This window comes from Borostomias antarcticus (genome assembly GCF_949987555.1).
Source record: "Borostomias antarcticus genome assembly, chromosome: 1".
Taxonomy (NCBI): Eukaryota; Metazoa; Chordata; class Actinopteri; order Stomiiformes; family Stomiidae; genus Borostomias; species Borostomias antarcticus.
Window position 1 is genome coordinate 10,494,898 of NC_140234.1, and position 22,511 is coordinate 10,517,408.

Here is a 22,511-nt window from a genome sequence, read left to right on the forward strand (position 1 = left end):
GGATGGATGGAAGGAAGGAAAGAAAGGAGGAAGGAAGGATGGAAGGAAGGAAAGAAAGAAAGAAGGATGGAAGGAAGGGAAGGAAGGATGGAAGGAAGGAAAGAAAGGAAAGGAAGGATGAAAGGAAGGAAAGAAAGAAGGAAGGAAGGAAGGAAGGAAAGAAAGGAGGAAGGATGGAAGGAAGGAAGGAAGGAAGGAAGGAAGGAAGGAAGGAAGGAAGGAAGGAAGGAAGGAAGGAAGGAAAGAAGGATGGAAGGAAGGAAGGAAGGAAGGAAGGATGAAAGGAGGGAAGGAAGGAAAGGAAGGAAAGGAAGGATGAAAGGAAGGAAAGAAAGAAGGAAGGATGGAAGGAAGGAAAGAAAGGAGGAAGGAATGATGGAAGGAAGGAAGGAAAGAAAGAAGGATGGAAGGAAGGAAGGAAAGAAAGGAAAGGAAGGAAGGATGAAAGGAAGGAAAGAAAGAAGGAAGGATGGAAGGAAGGAAAGAAAGGAGGAAGGAAGGATGGAAGGAAGGAAGGAAGGAAAGAAAGGAGGATGGAAGGAAGGAAGGAAGGAGGGAAGGATGGAAGGAAGGAAGGAAAGGAAGGATGAAAGGAAGAAAGGAAAGGAAGGAAGGATGGAAGGAAGGAAAGGAAGGAAAGAAAGAAGGATGGAAGGATGGAAGGAAAGAAAGGAGGAAGGAAGGATGGAAGGAAGGAAGGAAAGAAAGGATGGAAGGAAGGGAAGGAAGGAAGGAAGGATGGAAGGAACGATGGAAGGAAGGATGGAAGGAAGGATGGAAGGAAGGATGGAAGGAAGGATGGAAGGAAAGAAGGATGGAAGGAAAGAAGGATGGAAGGAACGATGGAAGGAAGGAAGGAAGGGAAGGAAGGAAGGAAAGAAAGAAAGAAGGAAGGAAAGGATGGAAGGAAGGAAAGAAGGATGGAAGGAAGGAAGGAAGGAAGGAAGGATGAAAGGAGGGAAGGAAGGAAAGGAAGGAAAGGAAGAAAGGAAGGATGAAAGGAAGGAAAGAAAGAAGGAAGGATGGAAGGAAGGAAAGAAAGGAGGAAGGAATGATGGAAGGAAGGAAGGAAAGAAAGAAGGATGGAAGGAAGGAAGGAAAGAAAGGAAAGGAAGGAAGGATGAAAGGAAGGAAAGAAAGAAGGAAGGATGGAAGGAAGGAAAGAAAGGAGGAAGGAAGGATGGAAGGAAGGAAGGAAGGAAAGAAAGGAGGATGGAAGGAAGGAAGGAAGGAGGGAAGGATGGAAGGAAGGAAGGAAAGGAAGGATGAAAGGAAGAAAGGAAAGGAAGGAAGGATGGAAGGAAGGAAAGGAAGGAAAGAAAGAAGGATGGAAGGATGGAAGGAAAGAAGGAAGGAAGGATGGAAGGAAGGAAGGAAAGAAAGGATGGAAGGAAGGGAAGGAAGGAAGGATGGAAGGAAGGATGGAAGGAAGGATGGAAGGAAGGATGGAAGGAAGGATGGAAGGAAGGATGGAAGGAAGGATGGAAGGAAAGAAGGATGGAAGGAACGATGGAAGGAAGGAAGGAAGGGAAGGAAGGAAGGAAAGAAAGAAAGAAGGAAGGAAAGGATGGAAGGAAGGAAAGCAAGGAAAGAAAGAAAGCAAGAAGGAAGGAAGGAAGGAAGGAAGGAAGGAAGGAAGGAAGGAAGGAAGGAAGGATGAAAATATATTAATTAAGGAAGGAAAGGAATGAAGGATGGAAGGAAAGAAAGAAAGAAAGAAAGAAGGGAAGGAAGGAAAGCAATGGAGGATGGAAGGAAAGAAATAAAGAAAGAAGGGAAGGATGGAAGGAAGGAAAGAAAGGAGGAAGGAAGGATGGAGGGAAGGATGGAAGGACGGAAAGGAAGGATGGAAGGAAGGATGGAAGGACGGATGGAAGGAAAGGAAGGATGGAAGGAAGGATGGAAAGAAGGAAGGATGGAAGGAAGGAAAGGAAAGGAATGAAGTATGGAAGGAAAGAAAGACAAGCTGAATCCCAAATCGCGCACTTAGGCGAAAGTGCAGAGCACTCGCGGCCTTGTGGCCTTACATGCTCGTTCCCGCTAAGTCCACAAGGGCTCAGGGTAGTTCCAAAACGGAATTGCTAGGTCCACAAGTGCGCCACGCCGCCATTTTGCGCACTGTAACCGCACTTACCGAAAGTCCGCAATTTCACAGACTTAGGAGCAGAAAATACCCACAGCCCACAGCGTCTCATGTGACACAGTGCATGAGTGCATCCGAGTCATGATCCGAGTGCATCACACATAAATGATGACATTTGCAGATAACATTTATCTTGAAATCCACATGCTGCAAACATATCCCACCCAACCTAATTTTTTAATTGTTATTAAATTAAAACAGACGTCAATCGGTCAATTTGCAGAGCTGAAGGGAGCGTCAGAGCAGCCTCTGCGTCGGAGGAACGCGGCAGCCAATGAAAACGAAGTGGAGGGGCCTTGAGCGAAACTGGAGTGCTGTCCCATTTAATTCACGGCCCTGCACCCTCTGGCCCTTCCAGCTGACGTCAATTAAGTGCTCAGGCCTCAGGCCACAAGTGCGAGGGGCCGCAAGTGCGGTTTGCACACTCAGATTGGGATTCAGCTAAAGAAAGAAAGAAAGAAGGAAGGAAGGGAAGGATGGAAGGAAGGAAAGAAAGGAGGAAGGAAGGAAGGATGGAAGGATGGAAGGAAAGAAGGAAGGAAGGAAGGAAGGATGGATGGATGGAAGGAAGGAAGGAAAGAAAGCAAGAAGGAAGGAATGGAAGGAAGGATGGAAGGAAAGAATGAAGGATGGAAGGAAGGATGGAAGGAAGGAAGAAAAGAGAGAAGGAAGGAAGGATGGAAGGATGAAAGGAAGGAAGGAAGGGAAGGAAGGATGGAAGTAAGGATGGAAGGAAGGAAGAAAAGAAAGCAAGAAGGAAGGAATGGAAAGAGGGAAGGAAGGAAGGATGGAAGGCGGAAGGAAGGATGGATGGAAAGAAGGAAGGAAGGAAGGAAGGAAAGAAGGAAGGACGGAAGGACGGAAGGAAGGAAGAAATGAATATGAATGCTACCACAGTAGTCATTAAAGGGTGCCTGTACAGAGAGCCTGCACGTGTCCCCAAATTCAAATCCCAACTGACACTGAGCATCCTCTCATTCACTTCAATGGAAAGGCATGTTGGATTCAGACAGCTCTCTCTCAAAGTATAAAGGTCACAGCCTAGATATTGACACCGTAGGAATCCTGAGAAAATGCTGAACATTTTAGACTATGACATGTCTGTGTAGCTTAACTGTAGGCATGGCGACGAGTTAGAAAAAGTGTAAAAATGCAAAATTAGCAGCTCAAAAGGTAGTGTGGGCCCATACGTTTCAATGGAGAGCGCAGTTGCCAAACAAATCATCATACAGCGAAAATTATAAGTCACACGGCTAAGATACTTACATTGTACGAATCAGCAAAGTTGTGTGAAAGTTTTGATGTATAATAAGTGTGTGAGCTTTCAAAACTGTAGGAGTGCCAGCAGTTTACAAAATGTGTAAATATTTTAAAAGCAACAGCTGCCACCACTCTAAAAACATAATGATACTGAACATTCCACCAGCAGTTTCAATGGCACAAAAATGACTATTAAAAGTTAAATTACTAAAAAACTATAAAAAATATCAAAAATCTGAATACATCCATTAAAGACCTAAACATCATGAACATTTTAAAGTTTGAATGAAGTTTCTAGCACAAAGTATGAAAAAGTTATAAAGGAGACAAAAAACGGGATGAATAATAAAGAAAGAAAGAAATAGTGGGAATATCACAAGTTGGGCTAGCTTTTACAAGCTAGCCCACCTAATAAAGAAAGAAAGAAATAGTGGGAATATCACAAGTTGGGCTAGCTTTTGCAAGCTAGCCCACCTGGGAATTTCACAAGTTGGGCTAGCTTTTGCAAGCTAGCCCACCTAATAAACTAAAACAAAAAACAGAATAAAGTGCACATAATCGCAGAACAATAAAAGGACAGGACACAAACAGGACAGGGGATGTAGGCTATCAGGCCTCAAAAGCCAGTGAAAACAAGTGCGTTTTAAGCTGAGACTTAGAGCCCTAGGTTCTGTGCGTGTCTAATGTGTGGAGGGAGGCTGTTCCAGAGCTTTGGGCCAGCCACCGCGAAAGCTCGGTCACCCTTGGTCTTAAGTCTCGATCTAGGGACTATTAAAAGAGTCTCGGAGGAGGACCTCAGGCCAGAAGTGGATTCCGGCAACTTACAGAGAGGACCGGTCCAGTCTCTTGGAGAGTGAAAACACTGGATGGGAAACTGGTGAGACGACATCAGGATCAGATACGGCCAAGTTATGATCACAACCTGACTGACCCCTGTCTCTAAGAGGAGAGTGTTCCTGTGGACACAGCAGAGGAAGAACTAGAAAATCAGGCACACGAGGTAGTACGGGCACCGCCACAAGAAGCAGAGGATCCAGGCATACAGGTGCCGCCAGCAGAACTAGAGAATCCAGCACCAGATGCAGTGGCACCGGGGCCTCCAGACATTGGGGTTTTGGGAAATTGTTACCCAGTGAGAGTTAGACAGGCACCCACGTATCTCAAGGACTAAGTGGTAGCAGGGGCAGAATAATCCCCTCGTAGAATCAGACTAGGTTCAAGTGAATTTGTTCAGCACATAAAAGAAGGATTTTTGTAGACTATGGGGGGAGGAATGTTGTAATGTTCTGATTCATGTTGTATGTTATATTCAGTCAGGCAGTCAGGCGATATAAGGAGAGGGGCTTAATGTAGAGGGGGACCGGAAGTAATGTTCAGCAAGGAGATAACCACCAGAATGCGTAGTAATGGGGTCTGAAGTGCAGAATGCAATAAAGAGTAAATAATTGAGAGTGTATGATCCTTGACTTTATTACAGTAATTGTATAGCAACATGTAAACCTCAGTTGCTGGCGGTCCATCTGATGCCTGACCAGCCTCAGTGCAAATGTATAACTATGTGTGTTTATTCTATCCAGAATAAATCAGCCTTCAGCAGCAAGAAGTGGTCCAGCTATTTAATACACAATGCAGAAACACATGCGTACAAGACCAGACCGGTCACATCAGCAATTTGTTTTCAGTCAGCACAGGTGGTAGACTCTAGATAAGCTTATGAATTACGTTATACGGCCATGCTCTCCACTTAATGTCACCAGCGAATAAAAGAAGTGAACGCACGCAGCAACAGCGAAATTCACTGAAAACAGACCGCATGTCGGTATGTTCGCTTCACGCGCTTCCCTCTCAACATGGTCATACAAAACAGCTTGCTGAATTCCGAAAAGATGAATGAACTATTCTGTTTTCGATTCAAATGTGTAGCTATATGACCCTCCCCTGGACTCAAATTAAAAAGAACAGTAACCCTCTCCTGGACTCAAATTCAAAAACAGTCGTCTAACCCTCCCTTGGACTTTCGAAGTTCACTTCCTAAACCGAAGCCCCAAACGGCTGCGCTCTAATCTTTCAAAAATAAAAAATAACATACAACTTACCGAATTGAGGATTGTCGTAGCCTACAGTGAAAGGCTAGTGAGTAGGTTGTGATGGAAACGTTTGTTTACTCAAAAAGAATAAAGAGCTTGTCTCTTGTTTTCTTCAGATGGATAAAAAAAATCTTTGCAATGGGGAATCTTTACAGGCGTGACAAACAATGTTCAACTGTGAAAAGTTTCCAAGGTAGAGAGAGACACACATTACGAACACAATTTATATACACTTTTGGTCGTGACTGCTAGTCTTTTCAATGCTCTTAACCAATCGGTGAAAGCCGGGAACAATGACGCGTATCACTGTTCAGACCATAGACATAATAAAGAACTAGACTGGCCATTGTGCTGTAGAATTCCAATGGACTCACGTCCGACGTGGCAGCCATCTTGTGCAGGGCATCTCACTATGTGACGTCAATGATCCCACAGATTCACTGTGTAATGGTAGATGTTAGATCATCTGGGAGAAAGTCCCTGTAATTGTGCATAAGTGGCATTTCCTATCACTGGGATTAGCTGGAATGCTTGTATATTTATATTGCGACAAAAGACAAAAATGTTTTTTATTGTGACTTGCCAAGAGATTATAGATGCAGCCTGCCTCTGCCTCCCCCGCCAGTATACTGTTAAGGTCTACTCTGTATCTGGTGTATTCTCCAGGGTTCCCACTCATTTTTACCAATAAAAATTACAACTTTTCCATGATTTTTCCTTAACGTCTTGATGACCATGGGAACCCTGATACCCAGTAGCATCAGTATCAACTAGAAAAACAACGTAGCGGCTAAATGCCTCCGCCCAACAATGCAAGTTGCAGTTAACATTCAGTTGATCTTGAGAGAGGGCCCCTGTGTTGATGTGGATGGTGCTTGTGTACGCTAGCTTGCTGGTATTCTAGCTGTAATGCTAGCTAACACTAATGCTAGCTAGCATTACAGCTAGAATAGCTGTATCTAATTAGCATTAGATAGCTAGCATTAGCTAGCTAGCGCTAGTTTTATTGTTAGCGTTAGCATTAGCTAGCTAGTTTTAGTATTCAAAAGTGCCTTTTGTTTGACCTTGATCTTTGACATTTGAATACCAAAATCTTATCCAAATAATCTAATTAAATCCAACTGGCAAGGCTCCGAACCGGTTCGAGGAACGGAAACGAAAACCGAAAACGAACGGTATTTTATGAGGAACAGAAACAAGAACGAAAACAAAATGGTCTTTAATTGTTCCAGAACAGAAACGTTAATTTGAAATCTTTAAAACCGGTTAATAACGTTATTTTTTCGTTCTTTGTAGTAGGCCTATAAAGCTTTAAATAATTTAAAAAAAGAAGAAAATAAACAAAAAGCTGAGCCTTTTATGGCCGAATAGGCTAAATTGAATTTATTACATTTGTAGCCTACATCTTGTCCTGTTTTTGTAATGTAGCCTAGGCCCCTAAATCTGTTATTTCACAGTCGGGATCTTAAATGCTTTCTTAGCGAAATGAAGAGATTTAGATATTACAAAGACACTATAGCCTAGTTCAGACGTTTATGGTATGGTTAGAGATTATTAGCGTGTCGATACAGTCGTAGCCTATACCATATAGGCCTAGTGCCGTCTGAATAGGCCACGAGTAGGCCTAACGAAGCGCTCCGTTGAATGGCTATAACTTCCAGTCAGGTAAGGGCTTTTTATCGGCCTAGTGATCAAGAGATAGGCCTATTAAATGTTTTGCACTAAATTATATTTGCTGTCTTATAGGCATACAAGCAGCAGCAGTCTGGTGGATGTCTCTGAAATGTGTATCGCCACAAGAGAATATTTATGTTTGCTATCTCAACTGAACTCAAATTTGATTTATAGAGCACATTTAAAAATGACTGTGGTCGAGCCAAAGTGTTGAACAGGTAGGTGGCAAGACATAAGTTAATACATAATAAATAAATGACATAAAACATTATAAAACAAAATAAAAACAAACAATAGGCCTACAGGCGCAGAATAAAATAGCTTGCAGCAGCAGCAATATTTTTTAAAAGGATGATGAGCTATCATGAAGACTTATGATAGACCTGCACATTGTTTACGGTGTGGATTAAGGGCATACGGGAATAGGACTAATGTTGCGTATTTCTTGTAAGATAATCAACAAGGCTTCACTACAGCACACATCACCAAGGCTAATATTGTTTGCAATAAGGCCACCACAACCCTAGACTTGTTGATTATACCTTACAAGAAATACTGTAGGCCTATAGAGTCTTAATAGGTTAACACCCCCGGAACGGTGAACGGAACGTTATTTTTCGTTCTTAACCGGTTCAGGAACGCTACGCTGGTGGCGGAACACGAGAACGGAAACGTTAAATATGCTGGTTCTGCTCGGAGCGAACCGATTGAAAAATAATTTCGTTTTTAAGCCCTGCCAACTGGACATTTTGGCCGAATATGTACAAATTCTGTCAAGCCGTTCTTGAGATATCATGTTCAGCAGGCCAAAAACACCTTTTGTGATGTCAGTGACCCTTGACCTTTGACCCCCACAATGTAATCAGTTAATCCTTGAGTCCAACTGGACATTTTACCTAAATATGAACAAATTCTGTTAAACCGCAAAATACAAGTTTGACAATTAGCTATATGAGGGACTATCTCTATATACCCGCATAAAACAAGTCAAGATACTACATTATATAAAACTGTGTTAATAGTCGATGTGAGTGGAATAAATTATGTTATCTGTGTAATGTTAGCTTAGGGCAGCTAGACCAGTCTGTTATCCTAACCAGTTAGCTATGCAATTTAATTGTGAGATAAGTTAATAATTACCATTACAATACCCATATTAGGCTACCAACGTTATCAGACATACCTTGTGAGCTCACAATAAAATAATTTAAACATGCCTCAGTTTACGGAATATAATTACTAGATGTATTATCTTTGTTGTTGGACTTCTGTGCTAGTCACGGTTTGTAATAACAAACACCATGTTCGAACACAAGGATGCCCACAAGTACACCTGGCATCAGAACACCTTAGGCCGAAGGTCGATGATCGATTTTGTTATCGTATCATCTGATCTGAGGCCATGTGTTTTGGACACTCGGGTAAAGAGAGGGGCAGAGCTGTCCACTGATCACCATCCGGTGCCTGACCAGGACGTGGACTGAGTACTTGGACTTGGTCTCCGGGCGCCATGAACGATGGCTGCCCACTGCTCCTGGCTGCCCCTGGGAGAGGTAGGCTTGGGATGTAATAAAAACAGGGAACAGTTTCCACCGGCGGCCCCCGAAAGTTGCATGTGTGTGTGTGCCGTGTCGCCGTTCACTATGTAATGCGTGTGTCACTGTATGACAAAATAAAGACCCCCCCTGTCATTTTTTTAGAATCAGACCAGCAGAGTACTGTGCTAGCTTGGATGCTAGGGGGAGCAGCTATGGCTGGTGTTAGCGGACCTACAGTAGGAAGGGCCTCCTTGGCTTCTGCGGGCGCGTTTCTGCATCAGCTTACTAAATGGCAGTTCATAAGCCTTACTGGGTCATCATGGCTAGCTGAGTTGGTTAAGGCGCGTGGCGCAATGGAGGCCTCCCCTATGACAAGGACTGATTTGATAGCATTGCTGAAAGAGCAATTTTCTCTAGTGGCTCTGTGGGTAGAGCAGAGGAAAGAAAGGGAGAGAGCAGCAATTTGAGCTTGAGGAGAAAGACAGGGAGCTTGTAGAGGAAGAGAGAGAAAGACAGTTTCAGTGGGAGCTGGGGAGGATCCAGAGTTTGTCTTCTCTGGGTTGGTGTCGGTTGCCTCCTTGTGTTGGTATCTGTTTGCTAGTGAGACTGTTTGGTAACATGCTACTCCCTGCTTTGTGCCACCCCAGGAAGTATTACAAATTTATCCTGACGCTCATCTCTGAGGCCCTGAATACCAGAGGGAACCAAGTGTATGTATGGATGCATCTGCAATGAATTTACTTTTATATTGTAGTAAGTAAGTAAGTAAGTAAGTAAGTAAGTAAGTAAGTAAGTAAGTAAGTAAGTAAGTAAGTAAGTAAGCTTTATTTATATAGCGCTCTTCACAGCACGGATGCACAGAGTGCTTCACAGTTATAAATTAAAATGGCAATACAACTCGAGACAAAATTAAAACGACACAGAACAGAAAAAAACAACAACATTGCGAGCAGCAAGGCGTTATAGATGGCCGAATGCCTGTCTGAACATATGTCTTAAGAAGTTTTTTGAACATGAGTTCAGTGGATGGCTCTCTCAGGGCCTGGGGAAGAGCGTTCCAGAGTCTTGGCGCCACCGCCTCAAATGCTCTGTCACCCTGGGTTTTTAGTCTGGTCCGGGGCACCGCCAGGAGACCCTGGTCGGATGACCTCAGAGACCGACTCAGAGAGTGAGGGTGTAAAAGTTCTGAGATGTAGGCCGGGGTCCGTCCGTGAAGAGCTCGGTGGGTGAACACCAGGACTTTGAACTGGATCCGGAGGTGAACTGGGAGCCAATGCAAGGAGGCCAGGATGGGGGTGATGTGGCATGTCTTCTTTGACCTAGTGAGTAGTCTTGCAGCAGCATTTTGGACTAGCTGAAGTTGTCCCACAGAGGATTTGTTGAGGCAGGTAAACAGTGAATTGCAGTAGTCAAGTCGTGATGAAATAAATGCATGGACAGAGATTTCTAATTCAGTATGTGATACAATAGATCGGAGTTTGGCAATATTTCTGAGGTGGAAAAAACAGGAACGCGTTAGGGATTTGACATGTTTGTCCAAGTGCATAGCTTGATCAAAGAAGACACCCAGGTTTCTAACAGAGGGCCTAACATTTCCCTTGAGGGACCCCATGTGGTTTACCACTGTAGCGGCAGTCTTGTCATTAGAACGAACAAACCTTTGGTGCTTGGCCCCCTAATAAACGTTGCGATGCCTTGTTGGCGGATGGTCAGTCAGGGCAGCTTTTCCCAACAGTTCATAACACTTCACCCTCAACTGTCCACTTGTGCCCACACATGCAATGGCTATTTAGAGTGATCTGACACTTTCTTATACCTGTTCATCCCTTTCAGATCCATGAGGGGACGTCAACAAGTGCTCACTCAGAAGAGGAAGAGAAAGGAGATGCAGCCTTATGTCCACACATGCCAGACTGTGGTGGAATAGTAGCTACAGTACACTAGAGAGGGGTGAGGTTGTTATATACCAGCTCTGTGGCCTAGTGGTAGAGTGTCCGCCCAGAGACTGTGAGGTTGTGGGTTCGATCCTTGGCCGTGTCATACCAAAGACTATAAAAATGGGACCTTTTGCCTCCCTGCTTGGCACTCAGCATCAAGGGTTGGAATTGGGGGGCTACATCACCAAACGATTCCCGAGCGCGTCACCGCTCCCCCAGGGGATGGGTCAAATGCGGAGAACAAATTCCACACACTCAGGTGTGTGACAATCAGTGGAACTTAGTCTTAGTCTACAGTACCCTAGAGAGGGGTGAGGTTGGGGACAGATAAAATAAGACTGTTAATCTAGCAGGGAAAAGCTGTCTGTTTAACCAGGCTTGGTTTTGCAGTACAAACAAAGTCGGAAGCCTAAATAAATATTTTGCATCGGAGCTAGAGTGTGCAGCAACTCCCATTCTGCCAGCTGGCAGCCCTTGAATACATGGGCACTCAGTGTCAACCTACAGTGCAGTGCAGTGCTGGTGGGCCAGGCTAGGTTGGTGGTAACAGCTCCAGCTTCTCAGAAGTAGAGTTGTGGTTGGTGCATGAGCTCGAATCCTTGCATTCACCCCAAGATGTCTCGCAGTCCAAGATGGCGCGGACCAAATCTGCAGCCATCGTGTCGGTTCCGCTTAGATTGAGCCATTTGTTTCAATCAATCAATCAATCAAAGCTTTATTTATATAGCGCATTTCATACCCAGAGGCAACACAATGCACTTTACAGAGAACAAGGGAGGTGGGTATATGACCCACCCCTACATATTCCAGAGGGAAGGAAAAAAACAGTAATCACCCGGGGGCCAGATAAGTGAGCTGTAAAAATTATTCCCTGACCCCTCTCAACAAGGCGATCGAGCAAGCTCCTGGAGTATGTTTGTCTAACAGCTAAGAACATTTATAAAGCAACAAATTACATTAAATTACATGTTTGCTATTTGGGGGTACTTGATACTAGGTGCCACAGTGCCCATTCAAAATGTGCACACAGCTCCCTGTGGCCGCTGGGTGGTTTATATCAAATTGTGCCCAATGTGTGACACAATGACCTCAATACAGGTAGATGGCGCTCAAACCCTTCTGGAAAATCCAGCTAGAACCAGCTACAAACCTTAGCTGGTCATTATCTGAGCCCTGTACTACGAAGCTGGATTACGGGGTTAGCGCGATAACTTCAGGTTCAAGACTGGTTCATCCGTATCACGAAGGTGGATCTCTTTTCACCGCGTTATATCTCCATTATGCTGGCGAGCTAACCTGCTCGGTGGCAGGTTAAATTCCAGATTACGGCTCGACGCTATAAAAACACCGGTAGTCAACCAGTCAATACATGCGGAGAATGGCTTGTCCTTTCTTAGAGGATCCCGTGGAGCTCGGTGCGTGAATAGTTAGAGGGTCTCTGAGGAAGGCGAGAGTATTTAAGAACAGACAAAACCCATTAGAGATTCAGATGACTATTTATATGAAAGATACCGATTTTCGGCAGAAGGGATCATTTATATCTGTCAGCTGCTTGAGCCACATGTAGCTTGGTGTTTCTCAGAATTCGGGCTAATTTCAGTCCCCAGGGTGTATTTTCAATAAACACAGAATTTACACAAGAAATTCACATATCATTAGTTAGTATAGACAAAAACAAACCTAGAACTTTTTTTTATGGTTTCTCTAGCCCATGGTTTTAGCACATTTTATGTTTTGTTTTGTGGTAAAATGTGCTGTTTTGGTATTGTCCCCAACCCAGACTTTTCAAAGGTATTGCCATATCTCTCACATTATTTGTTATAAATGTATATATTTTTTAATATAAATTACTTCAATGTTACTTAAACTAATATATTGCATGCACACATTAATCATACATATCCATTTTGTACTTGATTTTGTTGATTATCTACCTGTCCCTCAATATCGCAGTCATCACCATCACGCTGTACATAATGCACTGTACAGCCTTTTTTTGAACAAATGTTTATTTGGTAACCATGGTAACCTGAGGTCATAGAGGAGCTCTTTGCTGTCAAGCAAAAAGACTGCTGTCTTACTGTCAAGAGAAGTAAGTAAATCTAACCTTTATTCTTTGTGTTAGGCTTGTGCACTTATTAGGCGTCATTACCATATACGTTGTAGTTCTGTATATTTAATGAATGTGAATGATGTTTTACCACTTTTACATGTAATTCAATGTAAATCATATGTAGCTAGCTATTTGACAGCCAGTTTCTAGTTAGCTGCTTGTTTTGGAAGGAAAATTTGAAAAAATGTCATCACCATCACATAACAACTTGTGATGGTGATGACACGTTGTGATGGTGATGACGCCACATACATTTATTCTGATTTCATGCTTAATAGCATCTTGAAAGAAATAATATAAATATGCATTTGTTTATAATATTTATATAGTAGGATACATTCATTTATTCATTAAATAAAGTGACATTTTTGTGTTTAGGTGTGACATGGCTCCGAAAACAGCCAGTCAACGAGCAAAAGCTTACAGAGACAGATAAAAAATGATCCAGAGAAAAATCAATTGAACTCTCAGAGAGAGAGAGAAAGATATCGTAAAAGAAGGGATGCAGGAAAATGGAAATCGGTTACTGTGATGAGCCCACGAGATCACAGACAAGAAAAGAAGAGATTAAATTAAAAGAAGAGGAAAATTTATCAGCAGAGGAAGAGAGCAAGGGACAAGAGCAACAGAGAACTGCAAGGACATATTGAAAATGAAATGGAAGATCCTGAGCTGTTTCTGTTCGGCTCCTGAAGATGCTCCAGAATCTGTGGTCCTCAACAAAGAGGTAAACTTTTCAGCAATACAAAAAAAGGAACCGACCACACACACACACACACACACACACACACACACACACACACACACACACACACACACACACACACACACACACTCACTCTCTCTCTCACCTCTAACTCCACAGGTTGAATGTCATGAGGAGAGGAAGAACATGAAGAAGGACACAAGACTGAGGACCCTGCTCCCCATCATCACCCCTGATGCCCCCTGGCTCCCTTCCATACCGGTAAGCTGTTGCATGACCATACTCAGGGAGCCCCTTACACCCATATTTCACACTGGTCATCTCATCTCAGCAACTTCCTCCAGCTCGTGCTTTTTTAAGTTGCTCAGAGTCCTCACACACTTTCTAGATAGCATTGCATTTGGGGCTATAGCAATTAGTGATAGGTCAGTGAGTCCATATCAGTAGTAGTAGTCAAAAACCAGTCAGTGTAAACACACCTGGTGGAGAACCCACGCCAGCATAATGTTAAACCCATTTGCTTTCCCCAGATTCAGATGGGTGATGCTACCTTCCTAGAGGAACCCCTCCACTTGGGCCCCTCTGTGGTCAGGCCTCCACCCAACCCAGGGCCAAGCACATCAGCAGGACCTGTGCTGGAGATACAGCCACGCCATCCAATGGTTATTACAGATAAAGAAATAACAATGGCTTTAGTAGGAGAATGGTGTGTGGTCTCCTATGATGGTGATATTTACCCAGGTGTGATCCAGGATGTCGATGATGAGTGTGTCCAGGTTAAAACAATGAGCAGGATTGGTGTCAATCGTTTTTTTTGGCCTGCAAGGGACGACATTATCTGGTCCAGGTATGAAGACATGCTTGGGCTCGTGCCAGAGGCTAAACCAGTCACTAAGAGGCATAAGATGCTGGATGTTTCTGTCTGGAATGAAGTTTCATCCATGATGGCAGAGAGGTTGGATGTCTAGTGTGTCTAACTGACTTGAAAAATCAAAAATTTGACCCTAAGGATGCACTTATAGTTTTACATTGCAATTTCAGGCAAATAAACTAAGTGTAGTTCACAGGTAAGATTAATTTTGTTGTGGTTACACTATGAATTTTGAAAGTTTGTTTAATGGGAGATCAATTTGATGTTCATGATTTTGAATCGTTCTGACTGACTGATGTACAAATCCTGTTCACAAAGAATGGGATGCACTTGTTTTGTTTTTTTTAAAGAAATTGCATTTATGACATGCTTGGGCTTAATAAATAAATGTGAACAGATTACTATCTGGTGTTTTGACTGAAAGTCACTTAAAATCGAATTATACTACTACAAACTTACATCAAATTACGATCAAAGGTTAGTATCATATGCATTTGTCATCACCAGAACAAAGGGTCATTACCAGAACGGCATTGTCATCACCATCACACTGCCAATATTTTAGCTTAAATTATGGTAAATTAAAATAATATGCAACAATTCTATATTATTTCAAGATGTTGGATAGTCTGAATGACCACTATATTACAATGCCTTTAATATTCGCCATTTATTCAATATAAAGTCATATTTCATGCCTGGGTCGAGTAACTGATCAAGAAGGATGACGCAAAAGTCACTATAATTCATGTTTCAACTACAATTCAGTAACTTTATTAAGTACTTGATAAGGTAGACATTATTTGAATCTGTAAAAAGTACAGATTTATCATTTAATTCATAGTTTCTCCATTAATTAGTGGATGTGATGGTTATGACACATTTTCCTGGCATAGTCAGAAAACCAACCAAAATGAATAAATTCCTTCAATTTATGGTCTCAACCAAGTTAATAATGTTATTCCTCTCAAAAGGACAGTTGAGTTGATATATACCAATTACTCATATTTGTAACTTCATTTTGCAAGATTCCAACAACCCAATTCGGCCCTTATTCTGAGAAACACCCAGCTACAGTCAAGTCATGCGCTTACAGTCCCACAGACTGTATGTATTGCTTTGCGGTTTCTTGCTACAGGTAGCTACATGGATGCTGTCGGCGATGCAGAAAACCTGAGTAAGAACACGGTCTGTCGCGCAATACGCAAGGTGGTCGTTGCCCTTACCAAGCTGCTTGACGCGTTTGTGACCTTCCCAGGCCACTTGCCCATAAAGTCCATAAAAGAGGGCTTTTATGAAATGGCAGGTAAGAACCTACTTGATATAGCCTACTGTAAACCAATATGACGTTTACTGTTGTAGCCAATGCTGCCCACTCTTTGCATAGGTTTCCCCAGAGTGATCAGTGCTATAGACTGCACACATATCCCAATCTCCGCCACCCTTGGAGAAAATGAGGGGGATTATGTGAAGCGCAAGTCATTTCATAGCATCAATGTGCAGGTAAAGACACTTCAATATTTGGCCTTCTCATTCCTTGATATGATTGTTGCAGGAGCTGATGAAAGTTAATTCCTTCATGGCACATATGGAAATATTCACATCAATAAATATCACCCCCACCTTTCAAATTCAATTCAATGTCATTATGAGAAAAGCACATGTACAACCAAATTAGTGTCAACAGGAGCAGCACAGAACAACTATACATCATCACATATCAAAAAAGAAACCATCATACCCCACCCCCGCACCATCAACAGTCTAGTGCAGTCCCTGTGTTCATTCAATAATAAATAGTCAGCAGACATGTAGCAGTAATTCAGTCAAATGCACATTCTACATTCACTTTTAATTATATGGTCTTATGTTGTGAACCACAAATACTTTTGCAGATGACGTGACCACAACGGCATGATCACCAGCCTTGATGCGAAGTGGCCTGGGTCAGTGCATGACTCCCGGATCTTTAGGGAGTCTACACTGTGCAACAAGTTTGAGCAAGGTATGGCAACTGTAGCCTACATAGTGTTTCTCATGTTATTTCCCACAATGCATGTGCGATACTGACCATGGCAATATTCCTCTTCACCTTCAGGGCTTTTCAATGGAGTGCTGCTTGGGGACAGGGGGCATGCGTGCATGCCCTTCTTGATGACACCCTATCCTAACCCAGAGCCACAAAACACATTCAATGTGGCCCTTACCAAGACGAGGGTCAGGATAGAGATGGCTTTTGGGGTTCTGAAAGGCCGCTTCAGCTGCCTGCGCGGGCTCAGGGTGGCCCCAGAGAGAGCCTGCCAAATTGTGTCGGCATGTGTTGTACTCCACAACATAGCTGGCATTAGGAAGGAGAGCCCCACCGGTCACCATGCAACCCCCTGATGTCGTGGACCCCATCACTTTGGATTACCCTACTGGCAGGGCTGTGAGAGGCCATCACCCAGCAATTTTTTGCATGAACATTGAACAGGAGGCATTTTGTGAAGTAACAACTTTTTATTGAAATGTAACTCAGATGTCCTCTCGTTTCTAGGAACAAAGAGAGAGACATGTTAGTTGAATTGTCATCCATGCCGGGAAATAAATGACGTTCTTACTGATGTACCTTCTTTTCATACTCCAGTTTCTCCACCTCACACCTCCACAGCTACAGCAAATGGAACAGACAAAGAACAAGATGGGAGCTACTGTACATGTAGGCTAGAAATACTGTACACATACTAACGAGGCAGATGGAAACCAATCAAACAATCAGTGGCACAGGTCTCTCAATCAGAGCCAATTTAGCCAGTTGTAGTCCTAGGTCCGCTATTGGGGCGGGGTTGCCAACAACAACAAGTACTGTACACATGTAAACATGTTGTCCCCCACCCATTATGCATGTTCCCTTGTGGTATCAAGCCCCCTGCTTCTCATTAGGCGTTTTTATACAGAGATCCCACTTTATTGCCCTGTAGAAGACCCCTCAATTTTCTGGCTTTGTTTGTTTATAATGAACCAAAGAAAGACAGCATAATGTGTGATTTTAGCATGCCGGCAATCTGTAATCGAGAGGCATGACCCTTGGACGCAACATTCACTAGTTGTTAAACAAATCCATGCACCTGTATGGTCAAAAGTCCTATAATGAATGTTGAAATACAGACATATCTGGTGCTACTAATGTCACATTATTTGTATCAATGATTGACCAAAGTAAGCTCCCTACAAACCATGGTAGAGTGAATAAGAGTACAATAACGTCTCCATCTAGTGGGCAAACAAGTCCATGCTCCTGTATGGTTTAAAGTCATATACTGTAATGAATGTTGAAATACAGACATATCTAGCTCTACTAAACACCTCAATCTCTACTCTCTGCAGATGTAGAAAGTACATTGTTTTAGTGACTTAGTCCTCTTGACCCCGTTCAGGGGCATAGGACGCCCACCAGAGCTCTCCATCTCCCTCTCTTCTGGGCCTGGGCATGTGCTTCCTGCCAGCTCACTCCAATGTTCTTCAGGTCTTGGAGTGTGGAGCTATTTTAATTCCACTTTCTCCTATTGACGGTGGTAGCTATGTCGTCCTGGTTTCTGATCCCTCACAGCTAATCATTTGTGGTCTTGATGGGCCACCATAGCTTGAGGATGTAACGCAGGCATTTGTTAACAAGAACCTGGATCTTTCTTGAGAGGCCCTCGGTTGTTTAACTAACATGAGGTTACATACAGCACTATGCAGATTAGCCTACTGACATGACACTATTCAGATTAAATGCAGCCTACTGACATACTTGCACTGTGCTGTATCTTTCCTAGATTAGATTGTTCAATACTCCAGCCTCTGACATTTAGGAGTGAGTGACAGAACCTTGGGGGCCGCCTCCCTGCTGACTTCAAAGTCCTGGTAGGAACCGAGAGAGAGAGAAAGAGAGAGCAGTATATCCTGGGAAATGGGGGGGGGGGGTTATCTGACAGCAGGTAGTTACTGTAGTAGGTATTTAGGTAGGTAGGTAGTTAGGTAGGTAGGTAGGTAGGTAGGTAGGTAGGCAGGTGTAGTTAGGTAGGTAGGTAGGTAGGTAGGTATTTAGGTAGGTAGGTAGTTAGGTAAGTAGGTAGGTGTAGTTAGGTAGGTAGGTAGGTAGGTAGGTAGGTAGGTAGGTAGGAAGGAAGGTAGGAAGGTAGGTAGGTAGGTGTAGGTAGTTAGGCAGCTAGATAGGTAAGTAGGTAGGTAGGTAGGTGTAGTTAGGTAGGTAGGTAGGTGTAGTTAGGTAGGTAGGTAGGTAGGTGTAGTTAGGTAGGTAGGTAGGTAGGTAGGTAGGTAGGTAGGAAGGTAGGTAGGGAGGTATGTAGGTGTAGGTAGGTAGGTGTAGTTAGGTAGGTAAGTAGGTAGGTAGGTAGGTAGGTAGGTAGGTAGGTAGGTAGGTAGGTAGGTATTGATCCCTGAGGGGAAATTACAATGGTACAGCAGAAAGAATACAAGCGCTGACAAAAACAGGCATAGTTAAATACAAATGTACAGTAAACATATCAAAATATACAAAGGGTAAGAATGAATAAACAAGTCTAAATAGGTTGCCTAGTAATGCAAACATATGTTGAGCCTACTGTAAATTGTGCAAAATACAACATTTCTAGAAATCAAGCTTCAGGGCCGTGATAGTGTCCTTTTTGTATTTGTTTCTTGGATTTGAATGGAGCATCTCTGCCCTCACACTTTATTTGATAGGTTCAGTCGTCGTTCATATTTTGTAATAATAAAATTGTTATCTGTGAATCCCTGTCTCTGTGCTTCATTTAGTTGAAGGCTCGTGGGTAGGAAACATTATGGCTATAGTTCCTGTGGAAGTCCCTAGGCGGCGCTGTCGCTCCACTACCACTCACTACACTGGCGCTGTCCGCAGCATCAGTGAGCAGAGACGGTGGTGAGTGGAGATGTATGACGTTAAGGCTAAAAAGTTAGCATTTCCGCCATTGTGGGGTGCAGTCCAAAAATGCCCAAAACAACTCACAGAATAGTTTTGTTCTAAAAGTTCAAATACATTATTGAAGATGAGCAATAGGCCTATGCTTAAAGAGCATTTCAACAAAGTTTTGTGTTGGAGTGTTATTGTACATTTTGACACCAAGATTTTCATTTTTACTGCAAATGTAGAAGATTATTATTCTTAATTTCTTCTTCTTATTATTGTTCTTATGATTATTATTACTACTACTACTACTATGAACTATGCTGAGTATTCCATTAACTATGTTGAGTATTCCATTATATTAATCAGCCTAGACTGTGAAAATCCACCCATTGTGATGTAACAAAAGACATCTAGGCTACATTTGCCGATGTAACAAAAGAAATCTATTAGCTTATGAGTGTCAACTTCTACCTGCCCAAGCACATTCGGATAACGCCAGCAGCATGTCTACATTAGCTCGTGTAGTTGTTTTCACAATATTTCTATTTTCACAACATATTCATTTTAATTCAATCTACGAGACGGTCAGTGATGTTGAGGGAGAGGCTGTGAAGATCTTTGACACGGCGTTTAACTCTCAAACTTCTGAGACAGACGTATGGGATGGGGATGTAAGTAGGCCTATGATGTGGGTGTATGGATAATTCTGAATTTGTATCTGAAATGTTGGTAGCTATCACTTTTACTAAAGATGAAATTAACTACCCTGCAACCGTGACAGCAGAGTGAACATAGTAGTTAAAGGAGAATGCTCGTTTTTGACAACCTGGACCTTATTTACGTCATATTATAAGACGTTTGACTCACCGAGATAACTTTGGTGTATTTCGGAGGTCTGTAGAAGAAATTTAAAATCCAGCGCGAGCCAAGTATATCCATGTAATGGCGGCGGACGGGGCACTGAGAATGCAGCTTCTAAAAAATCTATTTTCTGCCGCGAAACGGTTGTTTTCATCAATCTGTCTTTCTGAATCGCTATTTGTAGCTTGTTGTGGTTTTTCACATGCCTCTGTAATATGATCTTTAGAAACGTCTTTAGAAACTAAAAAGCTTCATCACTTGCTCCAGCACGCATGCGCACAGCGCGCAAACTGGCTATTCTCCGTTACGTCTGTAGGCTACACTCGCGGCTGTTATAGTAGTAACTACAATGCAATTATATTTAGTCTACATTACAGTACATTACATTACAGTTGTAGTATATTTTTATACTGTATTACATCAATACATCTGTATTACTAAGAATAATGAGTAAACTTCACTTTAGGTAGAACTCTGTAATTACAAGCAACCTAACATGTAGATTACAACAGAGGCTCTGTCCTGAGTAAACATTCCTTTGTCCTATGGGCCAATAAAGATAACACCTCTGAAGAAGAAATCAGGAAGTCTACAGTTGTAACGTGACACAGGAAGAACCTAAGATTGCCCCCATGTCCGGAGGGGGGCAGAGCTCAGTGACCTGTTGACCAATTACAAGACTAGTTAACCAGATCTGTGTTAAATGCACATCCCTTGTATGCAAATTTGTTTGTCATGTGATCTTGGCCTGAAGCCAAGTATATAAGCTCGCTACCTCGTAAAAAGAACCTTAGTATTGCCGAAGTTTTGACCTGTGAAGGCATGCTCACTAAATTGTTGTTTTGACCGCATTTTGCTCCTGAAGTCCTTTCATTATGCCCAAAAGTTAAGAAGAAAAGATACCACACAGTCATTTAGCAGACCCTTTTATCCAAAGCATTTAGCGTAGTCAGTGTAGGCCTACTGTTACTCACCAGGGGTGCGTTTCCCAGAGGCATCGTAGCGCAACGTTCATCGTAAGAACGGTCCCCCTCTAGAGAGGTCCCCCTCTAGGTGGCGATGCGTTTCCCAGAGCCTTCTTAGGTCAAGGTATACCTTGGCTACGAAGGCTCTGGGAAACATGGAAGTGAATGCAGCTGACCGCTCACTATGGCTCATTCACTTCCATGTATTTACAAACGCGAAAACTATGGCAGGGAAAAACAATCGGAGTTTAGTAATGATGAGTTTGTAATTCCATTAGTGTATTCAGCCTGTTATTTTGACTATTTTGGTTCTTGAAGTGGTGTTTTTATAATGAACCTTTAACATTGGAGTCAACGGGCACTTCTGCATTCTCCCACCTGATTAGGCTACGTCAGACTCGACCAATATGGCAGCCACGGGAAATAAGCGTATAGACAGAGACGTGGTCTGTGTAGAGACATACAGAGGAGAGACGTGGTGTGTGTGTGTGTGTAGAGAGAGAGACAGAGGAGAGACATGGTGTGTTTGTAGGGAGACAGCAGAGATATGGTTTGTGTATAGAGAGAGCAGAGACATGGTGTTTGTGTAGAGACATACAGAGGAGAGACGTGGTGTGTGTGTAGAGACATACAGAGGAGAGACATGGTGTGTGTGTAGAGACATACAGAGGAGAGACATGGTGTGTGTGTAGAGACATACAGAGGAGAGATGTGGTGTGTGTGTAGAGACATACAGAGGAGAGACGTGGTGTGTGTGTGTGTAGAGACATACAGAGGAGAGACATGGTGTGTGTGTAGAGACATACAGAGGAGAGATGTGTGTGTGTAGAGACATACAGAGGAGAGATGTGGTGTGTGTGTAGAGACATACAGAGGAGAGACATGGTGTGTGTGTAGAGACATACAGAGGAGAGACATGGTGTGTGTGTGTAGAGACATACAGAGGAGAGATGTGGTTTGTGTGTAGAGACATACAGAGGAGAGACGTGTGTGTAGAGACAGAGGAGGGACGTGATGTGTGTGTGTAGAAAGAGAAAGACAGAGGAGAGACGTGGTGTGTTTGTAGAGACAGAGGAGAGACATGGTGTGTGTGTAGAGACAGAGGAGAGACGTGATGTGTGTAGAGACAGAGGAGAGACGTGATGTGTGTAGAGACAGAGGAGAGACGTGGTGTGTGTGTAGACAGTCAGAGGAGAGACGTGGTGTGTGTGTAGAGACAGAGGAGAGACGTGATGTGTGTGTGTAGAAAGAGAAAGACAGAGGAGAGACATGGTGTGTTTGTAGAGACAGAGGAGAGACGTGGTGTGTGTGTAGACAGTCAGAGGAGAGACGTGTGTGTAGAGGCTCCTCAGAGGATGGGGATTAGCAGAGAGCACACATCTCTGGAACCAGGAGGCTCTGCTCTACCAGGAGGCTCTGCTCAGGCATCTCTTCGGTCCAGCTGCTGGTACCAGTGGTCTGG

The 22,511-nt window shown here is 43.1% G+C and overlaps 1 protein-coding gene, 1 long non-coding RNA gene and 1 pseudogene across 3 annotated transcripts in view; all 3 read left to right on the forward strand.

The window, feature by feature from the left end:
• Positions 1–11,794, forward strand: part of LOC311307590 (uncharacterized protein) — a gene marked incomplete at its 3' end in the record, with an annotated part of 56,466 nt that extends 44,672 nt beyond the window's left edge. Inside the window, exon 6 of the mRNA XM_084436415.1 lies at positions 11,738–11,794. Within this exon, the coding sequence (XP_084292541.1) occupies positions 11,738–11,794 (57 nt within the window). The remainder of the gene's footprint in view (positions 1–11,737) is intronic.
• Positions 11,795–13,145: 1,351 nt separating this feature from the next.
• On the forward strand, positions 13,146–14,368 carry LOC311312366. The gene is made up of 3 exons (XR_014630564.1): positions 13,146–13,479; positions 13,618–13,719; positions 13,989–14,368. It is a non-coding gene; the product is annotated as an uncharacterized lncRNA (long non-coding RNA).
• A 34-nt stretch (positions 14,369–14,402) lies between these two features.
• Positions 14,403–16,791, forward strand: LOC311307682 (putative nuclease HARBI1; annotated as a pseudogene). Its single transcript has 5 exons — positions 14,403–14,413; positions 15,358–15,635; positions 15,717–15,832; positions 16,225–16,334; positions 16,428–16,791. The product of its transcript is annotated as a putative nuclease HARBI1 (transcript).
• Positions 16,792–22,511: the final 5,720 nt, after the last annotated feature.